The sequence below is a fragment of the Psammomys obesus genome, unplaced genomic scaffold, assembly GCF_907164565.1.
Source record: "Psammomys obesus unplaced genomic scaffold, mPsaObe1.curated_primary_1811, whole genome shotgun sequence".
Taxonomy (NCBI): Eukaryota; Metazoa; Chordata; class Mammalia; order Rodentia; family Muridae; genus Psammomys; species Psammomys obesus.
Window position 1 is genome coordinate 7,038,296 of NW_026592118.1, and position 23,863 is coordinate 7,062,158.

General features: G+C 40.2%; 1 protein-coding gene across 2 annotated transcripts in view; it reads left to right on the forward strand.

Moving 5' to 3' along the window:
- Nucleotides 1-23,863, forward strand: part of Prdm5 (PR/SET domain 5) — a 176,172-nt gene that overhangs the window by 71,918 nt on the left and 80,391 nt on the right. Inside the window, exons 4-9 of one of the 2 annotated variants that reach the window (XM_055612769.1) lie at nt 8,232-8,406; nt 9,985-10,159; nt 11,657-11,778; nt 15,436-15,515; nt 20,606-20,690; nt 22,345-22,502. In XM_055612769.1, the coding sequence (XP_055468744.1) occupies nt 8,232-8,406; nt 9,985-10,159; nt 11,657-11,778; nt 15,436-15,515; nt 20,606-20,690; nt 22,345-22,502 (795 nt within the window). The remainder of the gene's footprint in view (nt 1-8,231; nt 8,407-9,984; nt 10,160-11,656; nt 11,779-15,435; nt 15,516-20,605; nt 20,691-22,344; nt 22,503-23,863) is intronic. The other variant, XM_055612770.1, reaches the window with a different exon arrangement.

The following is a 23,863-nucleotide window of genomic DNA, read 5'->3' on the forward strand; positions in this document are numbered from 1 at the left end:
GTAGATCGCCTGACCTTGGGAGTATACAGTTCCAAGCACAGCCATATGGTATGTCAAATATAACCCTTAGGTGCAGTGTTTCAACCTTCGATCCCACCGAGGTGGAGGTAGTTACTACAGGGAAGCAGAGACCTTCCTTGAGGCATCTTAGCCCATCCTTACTTCCCATAGTCTTTTGATGGCAGAGGCAACATGACCAGTTGCCTCACTCTGCTGTGGCCACCATGATGGGCTATGCCACTTTGAACTAGGAGCTAGCATAAATGCGGAAGTTGTTCTTATCAGAAATTTGATCACAGCAGTGAGAAATGTAGCTAATTCAGGAACCGAGGGGGCAGGAGGAAGGAGAAACCAGTGTTTAGCCAACTCTAATACAGTGTGAAGTAGTATCTTGGGAATAATACTCAGAATTTGAGGTATAATCTCTTTTCTCATGGATTTTACCACAAATCAAGGATTCAGGTTAAAAAAAAATCAGATGTAGTAAGAGAGAGAATTGAGCGGCCTGTGACCTGCTATCCAGGCCTCTGGCATGATTATGTAGTGGAAATATCTCCTTCATGATGTGATATACGGACTGATATTTGATCAGTTATGCGAAGCTAGCCCTATTGGGAAGTTATGCAGTTTACAGATAGTTATGCATTTGTTTATCAAATTTTTGACTCATGACCAAAGCCTTTTTCATTCTGTGTATAGTTTCTCACATTGTAATTCACTATTATATCAGAACATAATGTGGCGACCGAGACCCTCCTTCTGCCAGAGGAGAACTTCCCAGTGTCACGTAAGCCAGCTCTGTGGACAGCTCCAGCCACAGAGCCTTCCTGTGGGGTCAGTTATAGGAGCAACTGTGTATGCAGAGCAGGGCCATGTACCCTGGCTTCTGTACATGCGACATGGCTCCCCGCGCTGCCTATCCCTGTAACAATATATTTTTTTTTCCAAAATTTCTTGGTGTTAAACAAATTGTAAGCAAAAAAGGATGAGCTGCAGTTTTACTCGCTTGTTTTTGTTTTCCTCCAGGCAGAGCTATGGTCTGTTTCCCTGTCTTTTGCCTCACAGCAGTCTCTTCTCATGTGTCTTAGAGAAGGGATGTCTGTGTTTGCTTAGGGACCTGCAACTGATGGATCTCTGTTCACAGTCTTGGCTTTTAAGATTGCATCTGTTCCCCAGGATAGTGTGAACTGTTGTTCCCTGCTGCGTGCCTGATCACAGGCCGTGATCCTAAAAGGAGGCAGATTTCTTTGCACTTGTTTGAGATTTTATTTTTCTTGTGTTTTCCCAGTGTGGTCTAAACATGAAGTTGCTCTGCTTTTTTCCTTATTCTAAACACAACTTGTCCTTTTCTTGCTTTACATCACTTTTGTGATTTTCAAGATGATTTTTTTTAATCTCAAAGTTTTAAAACTATTAATCTGTATGTTACTGTGTCAGTCACTTTAGCCGTGAAAGCTCCTGCAACAGGTAGCCCAAACCTACTTGTTTGCATATTTTCCGACAAAGTATCCTCCGTAGCCCAGACTGGCCTCTAACTCAAGATGCATCATGCATCCGCTCCCCATTCCTGTGGGTGCTGGGACTAGATGTGTACACCATCACAACTGCTTGTTCAGTCTTTATTTTCTCAGATGAGGTGTTGCTTTATAGCTGAGGCCGGTCTCGAGCTCCTGAGTTTTTCTACTGCCCTGTGAGTGCTGGGACTACAGTTACCATCATGTCTGGAAGAGCTCTGATGGTTTGTAGCAGTAAAGTCTTATTCCTGTTTGTGTGTGTACGGCTGCCGGGTTGGACACTTTACCCACATGGTATTGAAGGTCTTTGCTGCAGCTGTGTGTTTTCCTGGCAGAAAGAACAGTACTGATGACTGTCAAAGCTTTTGCTTGGATGTGGCTCATGGTGTCCCCATTGGACTCCCATGTGTCTGTGCATGCCATCTGCCCAGACATGCTTAGAGTGAGGGAGTTGGAGGCAGTTTGGGGTCATACGGCAGCTTGCTGTGGTGCACTGGTTAAGAAGTGAGTAGGTGGAAATGCTTCACTGATAATAGTTATGTCTCGTTTTTAACATATTTTGTTGTTAGATTAATGTTGTAGATTTGTCATTACTTTTACTGCAGACATTTTTCCTGATGTTTTTCATTTTGTAGAAATGATGTTTATATATATGCAGCTTGAGACTTACACAGTGGTTTAGTAAAGAAGGGCTAAGTGAGTGATTGTAGGTATCAAATATTATTATCCTATTCGCTTTTTCTTTTTATTTTCACCTTTTATGCAAATTACTATTGAGTTGAGTAGCAGCTCAAAGTTTTCCCTACTGTAGTGTAAAGTATTAATTTGTAAACCCAGCGTTTGCTTTGGATCTGATTTTTCTTGCCTTTGGATTACCTGCTGGTCATTTCAGCTGCGTGGTGTGGATTTTCACAGCTTACTGCCTTTTCAATAGAATAATTGTGCCTTTGCCAAGTGTATAATCATGGTTTCCCTTATGTTATCCACATGTGGACAGCAGCCTGCCAACAAGTAAACAAGAACCAGGTTATGTCACAGACAGATGCAGCTGAAGTACCAAAGCACCCATGCCCTCCTCTGGAGTTGTGTTTATTTGTGCACAGTGGGAATTAATATTTTCTTGTGAAAGAAGATAGAGTTACTTTTGCTGTTTCCAAATAGCAGAAGAGAACCTACCATGCATGAGTTCATGAAATCTATCCTAGTGAGGCCTGGTGCTTGAGTACGGATGACAGACATATTGTCAGGGAAAGTTGAGGTTTGTAAGTGATGTTGGTGATGAAAGGAGGTAGGAAATTTGAAAGGATAATTCTTTTAAAAAGATTTATATCTCTCTCCATCTCTATATTTATTTATTTTGGTGTGTGTGTGTGTGTGTGTATGCACACACATATGTCATATTAATGTGGATACCTGAGGTGACTGGAAGAGAGTGTTGGATTCCCTGGAGCTGAAGTCATAGGCAATTATGAGCTGCCTGATGTGGGTGCTAGGGATAGAATTTGGGCCCTCTGAAGGAGCAGCAGGTGTTTAGCCACTGAGCCATATTTCCAGCCCTGCAAGTCAGATTTATCTCCCAAACTTCCAGGAAAGGACCTGTTCATTACGTCATAGAATTAGAAAGAATTTAACAGGAAAGTATCTTAAGCTAATTTGATCCTAACCACTGCATAATATAGTAGTCACTGTGAAAGAGCTCTTATCAAATCATGGCCTAAGTGCTGTGATTTTTTTTTTTTTTGAGAAGAGGACTCTCAGCCTTACAAGATTGCATTTTCTAGTTTCTTATTGCATCCTGTTTAGACAGTTTTCTTAATTTATGTCAACCTTTCTTTTTTTTCCCTCTGTTGTAGCCACTTTATTTTTTCTTCTGTTCCTTGCTCATATTCCATCCTTATTCCTCTCTGCCTCCTCTTATTCTTATTTTTTAAATTTATTTATTATTTCTATATTAATTACAGTTTATTTACTTTGCATCCCAGCTGTAGTCCCGTCGTCCCTCCCTCCCTCTCAATCCCACCCTCCCTCCTTCAGCTCCTTCCTGCCCCTCTCTAAATCCACTGATAGGGGAGGTCCTCCTCCCCTTCCATCTGATCCTAGCTTATCAGGTCTCTTCAGGGCTGGCTACAATGTCCTCCTCTGTGGCCAAGCAAGGCTGCTCCTCCCTCGGGGGTGGGGGGAGGTCAAAGTGCCAGCCATTGAGTTCATGTCAGAAACAGTCCCTGTTCCCCTTATTAGGAGACCCACTTGGATACTGAGCTGCCATGGGCTACATCTGGACAGGGGTTCTAGGTTATATCCATTCATGGTCTTTGGTTGGAGAAACAGTCTCAGAAAAGACACCTGGGCCCAGATATAGTTGGTTCTTGTGGAGCTCCTATCTTAAGTGGGATAAGGTATGAGAGATAAAGTTGTATGAGCAATTTTTGTTTTGCTCCATTGAATGGACCCTCTGTCACTTGTGACTGACTCTGACCTAACAAAGGAGAAGGTAAGCCCTCATCACTGCTTTGTAGCTGAAACAGAGGTCCTGGCTGACAAGGAGGCTTGCCCAACTGACATAGGCTGGGAGCAGCAAGAAGTTTAGAGCCCTAAGTAAACATTCTTCCTGTGCAGCACTCCCGAGTGCCTGCTGCAGAGCACCTTAAGGACACAGTCTCCCAGTTAGTAGCATAGTTAGGATATACCAGTTTTTAATTGTGCCAGAAGATCAGTCACCACAAGAAGGGTAGACCCAACCTAAGTTGAGAATGTGACCTTGGAGAGCATTCTGAGTGTAGAGTTAGGTCTACCAACTATTTTGGCTTGCCTAGGATTCTCCCAGCGTTAACGCTGAAAACTTTATGTTCTGAGAGATTCCTCAGTTGAAGGAAGACCTTGTGACTGATCACTTCATGTCTCAGTCAGCAAGCCGAATCAGAGCCATAGCAACACATTGGCATGCTAACCAGTGAGCAGAAATGATCAAATTCTGGGTGTTTCAGAGGTGTGGTTGGGAAGGAATGGAAATGGATTTGATTTTTGGCTGAAGGCAACTTAGCCAAGCAAAGATTAGTAAAAATACCATGGCCAAAGCAATCTTGATTAGTTGAAACAGTTTTTGAAAAGAAAATGAAGATTTAAATCACTGGCTTTTAAATTTATGTCAAATAACAGTAAAAGCAGGGAGATGGCCAGGTGGTTTAGAAAATGTACAGCTCTTGCAGAGTTAGATTCCAAGCACCTCACAACTACCTGTAACTTCAGCTTGAGGGGTTCCGTGCCCTCTTCTGGCTTTCATGGATTTCCATTAGCACATGTTCATACCCCACACAAACATAAGCATAAATACATATAATTAAAAGTACATCAAATACATAAATAGTAATAGCTAACACCCCTGGTTACTAAGCACATGACAGTGTGACACCTTGCTAGATCTGACAGCTATTAACGCGGTAATATTTTCAGCCATCTTACGAAACAGATTGTTTCAATAAAGGTATTGTAATTATTTTATCATATTTATTAAAATGTCAAAAACATAAAATGTTTACATGTTTATTAAAGATATTTCTTTTACAGATGAGGACGTTAATATTTGGAAATGTTAAGCTATCAATCACATAGCTCATCAGTCTAGAAAGAAACTTTAAACCGTAGGCATCCCAAAACGCTGTGTTCCTTCCAAGAAGCTATGTGGCATCACTTCCTTGTATAAAGGAACAGGGCTTTAATTAGTTTTCTTATGCTTTACTACGGAAGCAATATATTATTTAATGATTTAACTAATTTAATAAAACTGTAAAATATATACCAACAGAAGGGAATTCCAAAGCAAATGGTTTGTCTGCCATTGTAGCAGGCCTCAATGTGGTAAGGAACATGTGGGGGAAGCAAAGAAGGGGCTGGATGGGTCCAGAGTGCCAGGTGGTCCCTTTGAGGGCATACCCCTAGTCAACCTTCGGCACCTCGACCTCAGCTCCTAAAGGCTCCACCCTCTCTCAGTAGCATAACATGTTGGAGAGCAAGCTTTCCACATGTGGGCCATAGGGAGACCTTCAAGATCCTCACTGTATGGTAGGCCAGGGGGAGAGAAAAGAGTGTGATCTTAACACTATGGGGCCAAATGCATGCAGAAGAGGAAGCTATAGGTTTTGGTAATGGTGTGAACCATATACAGAATAATTTTCCCCATTTCTTAAGCAGATGCATGTAACCTCTGTAGCTGCATTTCTCATTTTATAACGTGGCCAAGCACCTCAGATTATGAAGTGCTGCCATTGCTTTTATTAAATGTCTAGTAAATATTAAACCCTGTTTTCATTACAGAACCTCTCGTAAGCAGGCATCCCTCAAAGTTATAGTTTAATATGTTATCATGTCTTAAAATTAAAGATTATCTGTTACTGTTTAAACCACCACAAAGTGACTGATATTGCAGAGAGTGGTTTCAATAAATTTTCATGGATTTGATCAGATAAGCACTAAGATTTATGATTGTGTCTGAGGCCTCCATTAGGGACTCTGCAGGTGCTTAGAAAAACTAAACTGGGAAAGCCCTGGTTCTGATTTAGTCTCTTCTACTGACTGTCTGTGTCCCTTTGTTTCTTTATTCTTGTTACATCACAGGTAGTAGTTTATACAAACTGCCTCATTATTTCCTAACTAGAAATAACTATGTTTCTAGGAGTATGGATGTTCTGAAACATGGTCTCATCAACTGTGACTAAACACATTGAATCTTTGAGTTTTCTCTCTCTCTCTCTTATTGTTGAATAATGATCATCATTTCTGTTATTCTCCAGGGAACTCTAAAAAGTGTGTGTGTGTGTGTGTGTGTGTGTGTATTTAATTACAAAATACACTAAATACAAAAACAGGTGGAACTTGGTAGTTCACTTTTATAATCCCAGCACTTGGGAAGCAGGGCCAGGAGAACTGTCAGAAGTTCAAGCCTAGCCTATATAGTATTAGGGGAGCTAAGTCGCTACAATGAGACCTTTCTCAAATGCTGTGCTTATGTCATTGTCAACATGACAGAATAATCAACACCATGGAAACAAACCTTTGCACATGTCTGTGAGAGCACTTTGAGAAAGTGCCACAAATGTTGTTAGACACCGTTTTCTCATAACTTAATAAAAGCAAGAAATGGAGCTGAGCACAGTATCTCTGTCTCTGTTTCTCTGTCTCTCTCTCACTTTCTCTGTCTGTCTCTGGGTCTCTCTGTCTTTGTCCCTTTCTCCTCCTCTCTGTCTCTCTCCCTCTTTCTCTCGCTGCTTCCTGACTGCAGTTTCAATATGACCAGCTTCCTCTTGCTGCCAGAGCAATGACTTCTCAGACCATGATGGATCAAATCTCAAACTGTCAGACAAACCCCTTTCTTCCTTCAGCTGCTTTGGTTACATACTTTGTCACAGCAACAGGGTTGGGGAGGTAGTTGGGGAGCTCAAGCAAAGTGATTATAGAGTAGCTCCTTTCTATTCCTGACAAAACGTGTGTGAACTTTTCAGTAGTTCCTGGGGTTTCTGCTTGGGCATAGTGCACATGTCCATCTAAACAGCCATTATACACCCTTCCTTGCTCTTCCTTCCTGCTTTGCTTTTTTTCACTGTGCATTTCAACTTCAGCGTTAATGCGCTTTCCAAATAAAGAAGCCTTCATTCTGTGCTTTGGGCTTTATTGAATTTCACTCCTCGTAGAACTTATTTTCCTTGCCCTTTCCTCATTTTGTCCATGAGGAGGTTTCAATAAATTCAGTCTGTGCATTTCTTGTGTTTATCTTCAGCAACCAAATTAGGAACTGTCTCAGGGAGACTCCTCAGCTATGGGAGAAAACCCACTCTGGGCGTTTCTCCTGTAACAGCCAGCCTTGCAGCCCCAGGACTGACTTCTTTGAAGATTGGCTGAAGGCCCGGGGAGGCATTTTGAACCAATTTTATTCCAAGAGAGAGGATTCTCTGGGAATTCCTTAGGTTCTGCAGCGTTCCTCCTATGTGCCTGGTTGAAGGTCCTCCAGGGTGCTCATCTTTTCAGCTGTTACTGATTCCTGCCTGCTAGAATTTCCTTTTTAAATAAAAATAAAGGTATGCTGCTGGTTGCCTTTGTTCTTTTCCTCCTCTTTCAGTCATTTCCATAGGATAAACCAGGCCAAAGAAATGAGGTACTCAGGATTACTCAGTTAGTATCTTAAATTTCCTGTGTCTAGTGTCTTAGGTATTTCTAGTTCAGCTCTTTGGAAATTCTTTCTGAAAAGAGTTTGTTTACATTCACTTTAGTTTGTGTCAGGATTTGAAAGTTTTCTTTTCTAATTTTATACGTATTATTAATCAGAACAAAATCACTAATCCATATTTACATATTTATAGACACAGTTGATATGAAGTCACTCATCTTTTGTATACAGTTGTATTTTTGTATCTAGGTGACTTGAATATTTTCAACATCCAGATCAACTAGATATAAAGAAAAATTAATAGTAACTTCATGGGTCGATGGTTATTTCATTGTAATAGTTATTATTTGTTAGCTTGTTCGTGTTTTTGAGACAAAGTCTCTTGTTGCCTAACCTGGCCTTGAACTTACTTTGTATCTGTGCCTAACCTTGAAGCCCTGATGGTTTGTTTCCATTCCCAGGTGCTGACAGATGTATTGTTAAATCACGTACTAAGTTAATAGACCTTAAGGTGATGTCAGAAGCTAATGATGCCTTAGCAGTTGTAAACTTTGTTTCAGGAAGGAGAAAATATTTTCTACTTGGCAGTTGATGATATAGAAACAGATACAGAGCTTCTGATTGGGTACCTGGACAGTGATGTGGAGGAGGAAGAGGAGGAGCGACCAGCTCTGACCGTGACCAAAGAAGGCAAAGTTGACCACTCTAAAGGACAGTCAGCAGCTGGAAGCAAAGGTACAGCATCTTTGTTTGATGATCTGAAGGAAGGAAAGTTGAAGTGGAAGGTAGCTGGAATCAAATTATGGGTGGGTGTTAGGATGTGGTATTGTTGAAATAGTTTTTCTCAAAACTATTCTACACTTTTGACTAGCAGGAAGAAACTGTTTAGGTGAGCAACAGAGGTGTCCTGTATGATGGCCAAGGTAAGAGGCAGCTCTGTCCTTGCTGTCACTGTGGTAACACATAGTGAAGGGCTGTGTCCTCCTGCACTGGCTCTGCCAAAGGCCAGTAAAGAGGTGGCTCAGGCTTCAGGGATTTCGTCCCCATGTACCCGTGAGGAGGCCAGATGTGCAGGGTGGCCATGCTGTGTCCTGGAGATCTGTCTTCTTTGATCCTCTGGGAATCTGGACCTTCTGGAAATCTATTTCTATTCTGGTCACAGGAGCTGGCAGGATGGCTAATTTGTCCTTGTGTGGGAATCAAAAACTTCAAGTGACCGTAGGTGAAACCTGCAATTCAAGAGAGAGATAGCAGTTGGTTATCAACTGCCATGAAATAATCAGTTATTTTTGGGCCCATGTTTTACTCCTGCAGAGAATTTGAGGTAAATAGCCATAATGCTGTGCTGTAGCACACTGTGTCTTTGTCCATTTTACCGCACTGAATACTTTTAAACAGTCAGAAATTATTTGTTCACTCTCTGGCAGTTCAGATTCAAGGTGAGGGAACAGCACATTTGGGGTCTGACTCCTCTTCATTTGCAGAAGTGAAAACAAACACATACAAAAACAACCCCAAACCAGCAAAAGAAACAAAGATGCCGTTCACATGTTAAGCGGTGTAGACTCTGTGTGATTGGCACCTTACGTCTCTAAATGACTTGGAATTAGAAGGCCTGGGAAGAGCACCATGGGAAAGTGCACCTGACATATGGCCGCAGACACTGCTCCTCACAGACTGAATGCGTGTGGCCTTGCTCTGCACAGCTGTGTCTTCAGGGTGGTATTACTGGTTATCCTAATTTTGTCATATTCAGTACATTTTAACTCTTCATTTTATTGGAAAACTGCTCACAAATATGTAACTTTAATGGCATTCTGAAGAGCTTGGGTGGAACTCTGCCAGTCCTGTGGAACAGCAGGGCCTCACCCAAAGCACCTGCCTGAGTCAGTGCTGTTTTCAGGATGTGCCTTATTTCAAATATGCGTGAGATTCCCCTTTGGCAATTCAAGATAGTTTATGTCTATTGGACTTTTCTCCTTGCAAAGCTCAGAGTGAACAAAGATTATCTATTTTGCAGGAAAAGAATTGATTTGCAGTTCAGCATTTAATATCATTTCTGATCGGAAATATTACCATTATAAAGGAAACAAGATCAAATGTGATTTTGCATCACTTCCGTGAAACATTATAAAGTGATTTCTAAAATAGTTTTTTGATAACATTTTTGTTTTTTGCTTAATGTGGACAGTGTTAACATTTGTTAGAGCAATTAAAAATTGAGTGTAGTAGAGGCACTTTTTGTAGTTTAATTTTGAAATGGGTCAACACTAGTTTCTGGCTTGTGAACTCTGGGGTTGTACCGCTGCACAGGTCCCCTTGGCTGTGAAGAGGACTTTGCCTGTCCACAGTGTGAATCAAGCTTTCCCAGCGGAGAAATCCTTACTGGGCACCTGCAGTCCTTGCACCAGAAGCCCACCGGGGAGAAAGAGTTCAAGTGTGGGGGCTGCCGGAAGACGTTCCCCGTGAAGCAGGCATTGCAGAGACAGTGCGTACGCTTGGGGTGTTTCAGCTTGTGGACAAACACTCGCATTGTTCATGTCGCTTCATATAGATCTGAATATTGTGCCTGTGGGTAAAAGTATGTGCCAGCGTCTGTGGGAAAGTGGCAGTCAGCCTGCTTTGCCATGAGCTCATCTTTCCCGAGTTCTGAATGTATGAATCTTGTTGATAATCGTGAGGTAGATATTGTTATGGTAGCTCTTTTCTGTGTGTTTGATACTTGCCATTAAATACCGTGCTTAATGGTTTACTAATCTGAAATTTACATATGTATAGTATAATTTAGCCAGTAAATTGAGTTTCTTTACCAGGTTTCACTTACTTGCTCTCCAAATTGTTTTAAAAATATTTCAGTAATGAAGACTTGAGTGTAGCAATAATGGAAGTATGGGAAACACCATCTATTTCATAGTGACTTGAAAGAATAAAGATGAATGGGTCACAGTGTGATAGGGCAGTGAATTACGTAAATTTGCTTTTTACCTTATCTTAATAATTTATGCTTACAACATATAAAATTAGCTTCCATTTTAACATTTGGTAAGACCAGAGTTACCAAAATTGAGAATGTACAGAGAATCTCAACTTTCACACTTAGCAGACTGTCATATTACATGGATAAAACATCTTCCACACTTAATATTTCCTTTTTGTTTTGTTTAATTCCAAAGTATGCCATTTCGTTCCCATCTATCTGTCTGCCTATCTATCTATCTATCTATCTATCTATCTATCTATCTATCTATCATCTATCTATCTACTATCTATCATGTATCTGTCATATATGTATAGATACGGCATTTCTATATATTATATACATTAGCTTTTGCTTATGAAGTATGAAAAATTTTTATTTACGTATAACAAAACTTTGAAAATATGATACTTTAGGATGGATTAAACATTTAGAAATTTTATTAATTGTTTCTAAAAAGCAATAATTGTGTACTTGTTAAATAGTTAGCGTTAGCCTGTATTCTAGTCAGCTTTTATATGTATTTTGTTGCACTGTATTATATTTTGAGCTATAGCTTAGGTCTAAATAGGGTACCTTTAAAAATGTAGGCGACCACGGCACGGTGGCTGGAGGACGGAAGCATACCTCGACACTCTGGCTTTCTTCCCCCTCTCCCTCCTCAGCGTTCTTCACTGCACAGCCATAAGCAGCCTGAATGATTCTCCACAAATTTTCAGTGTTCTGCTTGCAGTTCTTCTTTCAGTTCAAGAGTGAAGTTTAGTGTCTAGTTATAAAATGACTTTTACCAATTGGCATGCATAATTTCATAGCCACCACAAGTCAGCATTCCACTAAGTAAACCGAAGGGTTTAAATACATCTGTATCACCTACATAATTAGTGCATGAAATGATCCCTGCAGGAAGCATGTCCCAGGAGGCGTGGGTTCCAGAAGCCCGCTGTGATGTTTGAGTCTGGAGGTATGTCTTCATCATTTCTTCTGCCCCTCTTGCTACCTGTCTTATAGTTTTGAGCAGCACCAGAAGGCTTGTCGAGGGGATGCCAGGTTTGTGTGCAAAGCCGACAGCTGTGGGAAGAGGCTGAAAAGCAAGGATGCTCTGAAAAGGCACCAGGAAAATGTCCATACTGGTGAGGAGGCATTGGCCCATCTTTACTAACCTGGCGCCCCGTCCGCAGGCCGCGGGCTCTGTTTCCGGTTCTCTTCTGTGAGGAGGGAGCTGGCTTCCCATTATGCGTCCCCCACGCACATCTTACTTGTTGGTGCGTTTCACTGAGCAATATTTTCCCAAGTTGATTGCAGCAGCATTTACCATTTTCCTCGTGTCTGAATAAACCATTACTGTAATCCACTCTCACGCTTAGCTGTTCTTGTCACTCAGGTATACTGTTTGATCATTTCACTGTTTTACTCTGCCAACTTCATTTTTTTATACTTGTTGACATTGAGAATTTGTAGGTATACTTTGAAACTATGAAGTGATGGACTTCTGCCTTAATATTTTTGCAGAAACATTTAGTGCCTTTAGTGTTTGCATTTCTTAAATACTGGAGAGAATTCCTAACCACATTTAGGCATGGATTTGAAAATATTTGAATTTTCAGTAAACACTTGCTTAATTCCTTGTAATCACTAGCCAAACAATAAAACAAATAGAATGTTTGATTGTCACCTAGGATTTTGTCCTTGGTACTTTCTAGGCCATCAGTGAATATATTTTGGCTTGTGATGTCTGTTGCACTGTAGGGCCTTTTCTTTTCTTCTCTGTCAGTTTGGTAACGGAGTCTGAGGCCTACGGAAACCGGCTGTCGGTATACACATGTCCTTTTCTCATGTATTTGCTTTTACCTTCACTTCTGGGAAGTGAGCGAAAATGTGCCTTTTGATAGGCAGGAAACTCTTTTCTTCTTTATCGTTTTATTCTCACAAGTATGTGAAAAGAGTGATTGATACCTGACATCGGGACCTCTGTTGCCTGAAAATAACTGACTTTAATAATAAGGTGGCAGAGGTTAGCATGAGTCTGAGTGCAGGCCTTACTTCATCACTGACCAAGCCTGCACACTGAGCCATGAACAATGGTCTGGTGGCAGAAGGTGGAGCTTTTTGTGCTAACCTTCAGGGGATGCCAATCATGAAGACTTCCCAGCATTGTTCTGTGGCTTTCTTTTTGAAGAACATATGGCTGGTGTATGGAAAATGACTTCCCTGCTGAATTTAAAATATACTGGTGCCTTTTATATGATGGCAGAAGCAGGCATAACTTTTTGATAGATTTGCCTTCATTTTTTTATGCTGTTTTGGCTAAAATGCTGTTCTTAATTTTCTCCATCTTTGTATGCAATGTATTTTAACCAAACTTTTATGTCAGTTTTAAAGTCAACTTTGCTGAACTAAGTGAAAAGCCAGATGGATGTTACAACTCTGGAAACTCTTCTGTCCTCATCACTAGGCATATGGTCTTCCTGCTGTGCTTATAGTATAATTTTTGAGTCTTCTTGTAATTGGCCTTGGGTTGCTTACTATTGCAGCTTTGGGGCATTTGTGGTGATTTTGCAGGAAACCATTCATACATGGAGAGTGTTTCATCATTGTTATCCCATGTTGTAGGTTGCAAGAGGATGTGAAAGCTGTTGTATTTTAGCTCGAGTCTCCATGTATACCTTTCACTTGGTTTGGCACATGATTTCAATTCCTCATCCAGAAGCTCTCTCTGCTTCTCCTCTTTTATCTAAAGCAGGGATGATGGGGAGAGCACTTCCTGTTATAGCAAGGAGAGCAGCACTCAGGAATGGCTGGGAACAACAGAGGTACCCAAGGAGCTAGGAAACCTTATTACTTCTATTCTGATTGATAATGAAGCATGTCCTTGTTAGGTGACATGACCTCTAGGGGGTAAAAGGGAGAGAAGCTTAATATTTAAATGTGGGTCAAACATCTTTTATTTTATGTGTGTGAGTCTTCTATCTGCATGTACACCTGCATGCCAGAAGAGGGCATCAGTTCACATTATAGATAGTGGTTGCCGGGAATTGAACTCAGGACCTCTAGAAGAGCAGACAGCGCTCTTAATCACTGAGCCATCTCTCCAACCCATCATGTCCCTGGGTCAAACATCTTTTGGGTAGCAACCATAGCATATGGTGGGTAGGTTTGTGAGTGAACAAAGTTCTATGGCTTCCCTGACCATCATTTGCTTCTGTGACTGTTACTGTAATTTGTTGTTGTTGTTTGTTTTGTTTTTCTGGCTGATAATTTAACTCAGTGCCTGACCCTACCACTGAACTCTATCACCATATCTCCAGCCCTCCTAAAAGTTATGTGTACCTGAATATCAGAAGCCAAAATTCTGTGGATTTTTGTGGATGCTAAGAAAAAGGTTGCATTTATGAGAAATAATATTTTCTGTATCCTCATAAGCTATTTGCTTATTTTTGTATATAAATTCAGTATTCTAGTTGTAACTGAAGAAGAGGTGTGAGGAAGAGAGAAAGAAAGAGTAGAAATGGGGGTTGGTACTGAAGCAGAGGCAGGAGTGGAGGGTTAGGTGAAATAAATAGTTGGAGATATCAACTTCTTTCTCTCTTCCCCTCCTTTTACCTTTATGGGAAAGCCAGGACCTGGTCTCAATAAAGAGGTGTGATAAAGAACTATGCCAAGAAGGTGGACAATCCCAAATAATGGGAGTTGGAAAGGATGGAATGTTTACTCTCAGTGGTCTTTCTGCAATATATGTACAGACTGATGAACAAGTACATACAGGCTAATATTCATTTTGCTGTGGGAAGAAGGTTTTTTTTTTTTTTTTTTTTTTTTATCCCTATTGTCACCACCAAACAAATTTTCTTGGCTATGTAGTCTGGAGAGTGTGTTAAACAGGTCAAATATACCTGCTGTTACTTTGAATACCTTGTTATCTTGAAAAGCAGGATGAATAGTCCTACCTTTCTTTCCCTAAATGTTTACTTTCCTTTTATAAACATAGTTCTGCACTATAATCTCACAGCGCTGTGACATTAGTTTTGTTGCCATAGGTTCCTGTCGTTGATGCGGGTGGTGAGAATGGGTGTGGGCTTCACCTTGTTTGGGTGAAGTGACAGGCACATGGTGCTACATTATGTTAAATATTTACTTTGGGAGTTTTTAAATCTATAACTTAAAGTTATAAAATATCGTTTTGAGACTGTTTGTGTTGGTACAGATAATAAGGCCCTGACATTGCCTTTTGAAATTATTTTTAGTCTTTTATTTAATTGCTGTGTAGTTTGAAACATGAAATGAGCCCCTATAATCATTGTAAAGGAAGACAAAATTTAGTTTTGGTTTGATTGTCTAACAGTGTAGATTGCCAATTCAATACATTATTGTGGTTGGTTTTACATTGTACTATTTAAACACTTATTTAATAAGATATGGGCTCAAACTCTTTAGGAATTTAGTACTGAAAGAATTGTCTATGAATAACAGTGAAAAGAAATCTCTTGCTGAAAGATAAAGGAAATGGAAGAATCAATTTATGAATTAACATGTTCATTTTTCCTTTAAAAAAGCACATTTATTTTAATTTTGCTTTGACATTTTGTAGAAACTTTCTAAGTATTATTTTAACAGATGGGAGAGCAAAAAGTTTATTTGATATATAGAAACTGATGAGCTGGGACATTCAAGTTTGGAAGGAAAGGCTTGAGTATACAGCATAGAATTCTAAGTCATGACAGTGAAATCATGTAGAGGAGGTACTGAGTCAACCTCAGTTAATCTGTGATGGTGTTTCATTCCTGTCTTAGGTGATCCTAAAAGAAAGCTCATGTGCTCAGTATGCAATAGAAGGTGCACCTCAGTGTCAAGCCTGCAGGAGCACAGGAAGGTGGGTGAGAGCCTGTGTGTTGGCTGTAAGGCCTTCAGGTACGATCAGCCCCGTGCACATGTGGATATTGATTTAAGACAGAGCTTAGCTAGCCAGGTACAGTGTGTTCTACACGGCAGGAGCAGTGTGCAGAGGGGTGAGCTGCAGAAGAGATAAAGTTGTGTCGTTCATGGTTAGCTCACAGATTCTTCAGTGCAGGAGTCACGCGTGTCTAGCTGGTTCCCACAGAGCACCCACCATGTTTTCAAGACTTTTCAGTTGGTGTTTGCTCAGAAAACATAAATCAGTCACTTAAAAACATACTTTTTTTTTTTTGCTCAGATTTTGCCTTTTTTATTAAAATGAATACATAGTATAGCTTAGTTTGGTACAAAATGAGAGCTGGATGATTTTAAAAGACCAAAACGAATGTAAAAAGAGTGATATGTACTGGCACTGTAGTATTTTTCCTTATTTTTTTTTCTTCATCCTATTTTTGACATTAAACTAATACAGTATGTTTATAGATAGCTTTATGTATCCAAGTCTCATTAGGAAAAAAACTATAGTAGTAGAAAATGTACTTAATATTTTGAAATAAAGTATAATAATTACTGTTATCTTTGTATAATAGGCTAATGTTAAAAATTAAGCATCTATTCAATAGTAAGTAGTTGATAGAGAATATGATGGAATGAAAATATGATGTAGATTTTGTTTATGTCATTATAGAGTCCCCATTATCTCCCAATTTTATATGTTACATTATTTAGTATATCTAAGAACATGAAAAAAATTTCAGTGACTTGATATTTAGAGGAGATATTGCTGATGAGTATAAAAGCTTCACTTTTCTTGTGAATTGTAAAATGTTTTCTATGTATTTGCATTCATGCCGTTTTATTATATAGCAATTTGGCAGGACTTAAAGCTTATGTGCCTTTTCATCTACTAGTTCCAAAGTCTGATCCATAGATTTAAATCGTGACAAATGAAATCGTTCCTGTCATGCTGACATGTGTGGAGTTGTCTCCTGGATTGCTGATAAAGGCTGTTTCTTCATCTGTCAGTAGGTCTCCAAGCAACATTCGGCTGGATTTCTCATTTCCGAAAAGGGACATTGAATTGATTAGAATTTTCTGTTCATTCTCGTAGTTGTTGCTGGTGTTTACCGTTTTCCAGCTGGTGATTGTATGAGGTTGTTTGAAGATGTGATATGCCTCTTGGATCTGGGCGTCATTCTGGTACCTGGGCCAGGCTATTCTGCTTCGTAGCATGCAGCCTTTAGTATGTCTGCTGCAGTTGCAGAATGCCCGTCTACACACTTTCTAGCTTCACCCCTTAAATCGTGTATGTGTATGTACGTGTGTAGACATGTGATTGCAGGCATGCACTTGCCATGCACACATGTGGAGACCCGAAGACGTCTCCGTTTTGGTCCTGTCTTTCTACCTTGATTGAAACCTTGTTCCCTGTTGCATGTACCAGATTGTCTGGCTCATGAGCTTCTAAGTCATCTCCTTTCTCTGCCTCTTGTGCCTTCCTAGGAACTCTGGGGTTGCAGACAAGCTTTTATGTGGGTTCTGGGGAGCTGAATATAGAACTTCATGATTACACAGAGTCTTCTTTATCCACTGAGTCTCTCAAGGTCCTGTAGGCCCCTTTTTTCTTTAATTAGTGCTAGGATGTGGCAAATAGAGACTTAGTCTGAGGCAAAAGTATTAACTCTGTTGCAGTATGTATTTATAAATGTCCTCATTTGAAAGTTTATGACTTATTTCCTGGATCTACTTAATCTTCTATTATCATGTTGAAGATATTTTACAGAGTATTTTAACAAACTTATTCATGAGCCTGTTTTGACTAATGCCTTATTTTAGATACTTTCTCTATAAAAGATTAACTTGGCAGACAAAAAGGTATACATACCTGTTGGTGGATTACAAAAGGTACAGCTGTGCCTTCAAGTTATGAAGATTTGCAGAATGTTAATAAGTTGTTACTCAAGTAAACTTGCACCTGTTGTAGAGTAGTCCCTCAAAGCCCTTCTTCATACGAAGGAGGTTTGAGTAAATCCAAAAAATGTCAACCATTGAAGCTGGCCAGCTCTAATGTCTAATGGAGGTTAGTTGCAGTATTTCACCTTGACAGCAGATGGCACTTTATAACAATACTAAATTACAGCATAGCGTAGTCATTTACATTACAGCATACTATTTTGTATTGTAATAAAGTACATTATGATTTTTATTTAAAGTTATTTCATTTAGGACTTCATGTAGTAAATTATCACCTTGAAAAATCAGGGTAGAGAATTGGAAGTTCAACAAAACATGTTTTCTCAACATTAGGCATAATTAAATAGTATTGCCTGTCATTTGTCTGTAAAGTTTTGTTAGAAGTTTAAAAAATACTGATGGCCTTAATTTTCCACTATAAATAAAATTGTTAATGCAAAAAGCATTAATTCAACCTTGGAAAATGTCTCATGTTTAAAAACTATGAGAGTTAAAATTTGAATAAATATGAGTGTTTTGTAGTATTTTAACAGTTATAGTATCCAATACATAGATTAATATTTTATTAATATAGATTAATCTATATGTTAGTATAGATTAATATTTTAACATTTTTATAGCAACACAATTTGAATATTAAAAAGGCTTCATTTTTTTCATTTTTTTCTTTATTAATTACACTTTATTCACTTTGTATCCCCCCTGTGGTTCCCTCCCTTCTCCCATCCCAATTTGTCCCTTCCTCCACCCTCTGCATGTATGCCCCTCCCCAAGTCCACTGATAGGGGAGGACTTCTTTTCCTTCCTTCTGATCCTAGTCAATTAGGTCTCATTAGGAGTGGCTGCAGTGTCCTCTTCTGTGGCCTGGTAATGCTGCTTCCCCCTCAGGGGGAGGTAATTAAAGAGCAGGCCAAGCAGTTCATGTCAGAGATAGTCCCTCTTCCTATTACAATGGAACTCACTTGGATACTGAACTGCCATGGGCTACATCTGTGCAGGGGTCTTAGGTTATCTCCATGCATTGTCCTTGGTTGGAATATCAGTCTCAAGAAAGACCCCTGTGTTCAGATTTTTTGGTTCTATTGCTCTCCTTGTGTAGTTCCTGTCCTCTACAGGTCTTACTGTTTCCCACTTCTTTCCTAAGATTGCACTCTGCCCAAAGGTTGCCCATAAGTCTCAGCATCTACATTGGTAGTCTGCAGGGCAGAGCTTTTCAGAGGTCCTCTGTGTCAGGTTCCTGACTTGTTCCTTCTTTTCTCCTTTTTCTGATGTCCAGCCTTTTTGCCTTTCTGGATAGGAATTGAGCATTTTAGCAAGAGTCCTCCCTCTTGATTAGTTTCTCTAGGTGTACACATTTTAGTAGGTTTATCCTGTATTATATGTCTATGTGAGTGAGTATATACCATGTGCATCTTTCTGCTTCTGGGACAGCTCACTCAGGATGATCTTTTCCAGATCCCACCATTTACCTGCAAATTTCATGATTTCCTTGTTTTTTATTGCTGAGTAATATTCCATTGTGTAGATATACCACAATTTGTGAATCCATTCCTCCACTGAGAAAAGGCTTCATTTTTATGACACTGAAGATTTGTCATTTTAATCTTGTTATCATTATAAAATTGTATATTAAATATTTTTACACCCACTGTTTAAGAATATAAAGCTGCACTTACCAGCTTTAAATAAACATCACCTATCCTTAGCTGAAGCTCGCATAGGCATTTGAGGGCCAGAGACTGCCAATCCTTCCTCTGTGCCCTGTGCCTCTGTGCCCTAGTTCCTCCAGCAGTGGCTGCACAGGCTCCACACTGCAATCCATCCCAGCTCAGAACTGAGTGTAGCTGGGTCCCTGCATACGGAGAAGACAGACCCCAGAGGACTGATGTCTGGTAGAGACTAGCTGCCTTCTCCCTTTTCCAGGCACACACACACAAGCTTTAGCTCACTAAAGAGAAAAATAGACAGAGGAGGCTTTTCAAGCTTAGATATACCATGGCATGGCAGAGTGTAAGGCCAGCTGACAGGCCTGGATCTGTTACCCTTCTGCCACCAGCTTTTCTCCTTCTTTTCACCCTTCCTATCATGGCAACTTAGATCCCAAGACAGCCTCATCCTCTAGTCATGCACAGTGTCAGTCATGCTGATCTTTTTCTCTGCGGCATCTAGTTATTTTGTAGTGACAGACACAGCTTTGGCTCCCTGAAGCAGGGATTTACTTGTACTGTCAAGAGAAGCTAGTTTTGAATCTAAGTCCAGGAGTTTGATGCCCTTGGTCTTTGGGTGGCCAGCATTTCTCCAGGCAGGCTTCATGCCATCTGCCTCTTAGTGCTGAATACTTCCTTCTGATAATAAAGTGGGCTTCTGTTTTCCATACCAACTATTTTATGGTTTGAGATAGAAAAGACTAATATAGTAGTAGCCCATTGTAACATTTATATTAGCTTATGTGTTAAAGCTGTGTTCTGAGACGCTATATTCAAAATACATTTTGTTCATTTGTACTTAAAGTATACAACATGCCATGAGACACATGTATGTGGTAGAACAGTTACAAAAGTGAGACAACTTCACATTCAGGTCTCATGTATTCATCCAGCCCCACGTCAGAGCTCCTGTAATCTATGTATTCAACTGAGAATTCCTGACCACAGCATTATTAATACACTGTTGGCCATGTCGCTTACGTTTGATGCAGGACCAGTCATTGTCTGTATGGGCTACTTTCTACAGTCCAGCATTTTTATTTCACTGGGAACCTAGTGCTTTTAGATCAGCTTCTTGCTGACCTTGCACTGCAGTTGCCATTTGGTCAGTACTCTTGCATTTTAAGTATTAATGACTATTCTAAAAGGCATATTATATCATGGGTAACATATTTCCCACTCTAAGTTTTATTTACAACACAAGTTAATATATGTTGCTTGTGAACATTTTTTACAATTTGTAGATTTACTACATACAAATTGGGCAGCTATGCTCTACATGGAGCAGACTTAGAGCGGCGTGAGCCCAGCACGAAAAGCTGTCCATGTGTTTACATTTTTGCTTTTGTTTAACAATTGGTTTAACTGTCAATTCAATCTTTTTCAGATTCATGAGATATTTGATTGTCAAGAATGTATGAAAAAGTTTATTTCTGCTAATCAGCTGAAACGTCACATGATCACCCACTCAGGTGAACTGTGTACCTCTTACAAATATTGAAATCACTGCAAAAGAATTACTGTCTTCTTCAAGAAACCATGACAGAAGGGGGAGATAGAAAGACCTTGGTGGGACAGGAGCTCCACAAGGAGAGCAACAGGACCAAAGGATCTGGGCCCAAGGATCTTTTCAAAGACTGATACTCCAACCAAGGACCATTCATGGAGATAACCTAGAACCCCTGCACAGATAAAGCTCATGGCAGCTCAGTGTCCAACTGGGTTGCCTAGTAAGGGGAATAGGGGCTATCTCTGACATGAACTCAATGGCTAGTTCTTTGACCACCTCCCCCTAAGGGGGAGATGACAGCCTTACCAGGCCACAGACGAAGATAATGCAGACAGTCCTGATGAGACCTTATAGGCTAGGGTCAAATGGAAGGGGAGGAGGACCTCCTCTATCAGTGGTCTGGGGAAGTGATATGGGATGATATGAGGGAGAGAGGGTGGGATTGGGAGGGGTCGAGGGAGGGGGCTACAGCTGGGATACAAAGTGAATAAATTGTCATAAATTAAAAAAAAAAAGAAACTAAAATGGAGTAATCAGAAGCCCTGGCTATAAGTTCTAGCTTAGTCATATGATTTCTAAATTCTTAGTTGTCTTGAACTGGATTTGTTTATAAGGCAAAGGTTTTTGGCCACAGGATATGAAAGGTCTTCAGAAATCACCATTTAATTTGGGACCTTCGTTTCTTTACTCTTTATTTGTGATGTGGCATCCTGGTACTTGTCAAAAGCACTTTGAAAATAAATAAGACCATTTACAAGATGTACTGGCATAGTGTTTGGCATTTAGTGGAGATTCCACAAGTATTGTTTTGATTATGTTTCTAGATACTTTTGCATTCTATTTATGGTGCTCATAAAATAGAAAAATATATAAATATTTTGAGAAAAAGTTATTTAGGTGTAAGTTAAACAATTTTGAGTACTAGGCTTCTTTGTCATTGTTTTTAAACTTATAAAGAGACTAAAATTGTATTGAAAAGAACTTTTATCTTATGGCATTCTTTTAAAGAATTTAGAAAGATTATAGTTTGAGGATTTTGAAATAAATGTTTTTGAACATCCAGATGGTTTGGAGGAAGATTAAGTGTTAGTGAGTTAAGGTCAGTGACTGAACGCTATTGGCTTTCAGGTGTGCTTTGTCTGATGTGCCCCGGATTGTTTTCTTGCCTGTTAACATTATGTGCCTGTTCCATAACTGCGGATGTTATAACCTTTCAAAACCCTTGGCTCCTGCTGAAGCTAGGGAGATCTGCCCCAGAGCCTTCCTGGTGCTCTGTGATTACGTCTGTCACTAACAGATCTCTAAGCACTAAAAATAATCGATCAAACACACACTTTTATCTTTTCATGTAGAAATAGAATTTGTGCTTTGAATTTAAACTTTATTTCCCAAGGGTTAACTTTAAAAGTGTGTCTACATAGGAATAAGCATTTTCATCTTAATTTGTGAATACTCGCATGTCAATCGCTGATGAACTATGTGGGACCCATTTCTCTGTGCCTGTCTGACCGTACTTTAATTTGTTTATGCATAAGATGTAATTGCAGGAAAGGATGCTTCCCCTTGGCCCTTGACCTTCATAGACATGTGAGCTTGTCTCTGCTCATTCTTCACAGAAAAGCGACCTTATAACTGTGAGATCTGTAACAAGTCATTCAAGAGACTCGATCAAGTGGGCGCCCACAAAGTGATCCACAGTGAAGATAAGCCCTATCACTGCAAGCTCTGTGGAAAGGGGTTTGCTCACAGAAATGTTTATAAGAACCACAAGAAGGTAAAGACACTCATTAAGGCGCTATTTCCTTTGTGCTGATAGGGTTTCTGTTGGTCTCTTCACCAGATTTGGCAGATCTGTGGCTTTCGACAGGAAGTGAACAAGGTGGTTAGAGATGATCCTGCTTTTGCTTTCTCAGCACTCACTTGGACCAATGATGTCTGGCTTCTCTTCTCTTCTTCACTCTCCAAAAGCTGCTCTCTTAGGCAGTTTCCTTGTGAGTCTTGAGTTGATTAAGTTAAGTCTCAGCTGCTACTTAGCTCCAAGGACCCTGAGGTTGTAGCACTTTCTGTTTCTATTCTCTCCATTCTTTCCATGTTTAGATAGTCCATTCACCTTTCTCTGAGTTTCTTGTAGTGCCCTTTGCTAGGTCTGCCCTTTCTGCTGGGTGTGTTTTAGACTTTGTGTTAGTTTCCTATGGCCTGAGCCAACCTACTTACTTAAAAGACTGGTTTATTGGGCTTGCTTCAAAGCCTGGCCTCAGTGGTTGTCTGGATCTGTTGTTTTTATACTCAAGATAATGCAGAGCCTTACTGTGGGGATGCAGCCTTGCTTCTCTCACTGTGACCAGAAGCCAAGAGGTATGAAGGGATGAAAAGAAGTGCCTTATTTTATTTTTATTATTATTATTTACATTTTATTAACTCTGTATCCCAGCTGTATCCTGCTCCCTTATTCCCTCCCAATCCCACCCTCCCTCCCTCAGCTTCTCCCTGCCCTTTTCCAAGTCCACAGATTGGGGAGGACCTCCTCCCCTTTCGTCTGGCCCTGTTTTATCAGGTATCTTCAGGACTGGCTGCAAAGTCCTCCTCTGTGGCCTAGCAGAACTGCTCCTCCCTTGGGGGGTGGGGAGGTCAAAGAGCCTTTCTTTCATTGAGGTCCTGTCAGAAATAGCCCTGTTCCCCTTACTATGGGAAACCAATTGGTTATTGAGCTACCACGAGCTTCATCCGAGCAAAGGTTCTAGGTTATATCCACACATGGTCCTTGGTTGGAGAAACAGTTTCAGAAAAAAACCCTGTGCCCAGATATATTTGGTCCTTGTGGGACTCCTATCATTTCCACGTCATACTAACTCCCCTTCTGCTGAAGGTTTGGTTATGATCAATCCTCACTTAGAAAGAAAAATGAGATGTGCATTGGACATATGACAGGAGTCTACCGCAGAAGGCATCTGAAAGACTCTACCAAGCAGCGTTTCAAAACAGATACTAAGAAGTGCCTTCTTAGAGGACATTCTTTTCAGGGATGTGACATCTTCCTTTAAACTGCACCCCCTACAGGGCCCACTGTTTCCCCAAAAGCACTTTCAGTGAAGTACCATGCCTTCAACATAAGAATCTTTTTAGTGACAGCTAAGT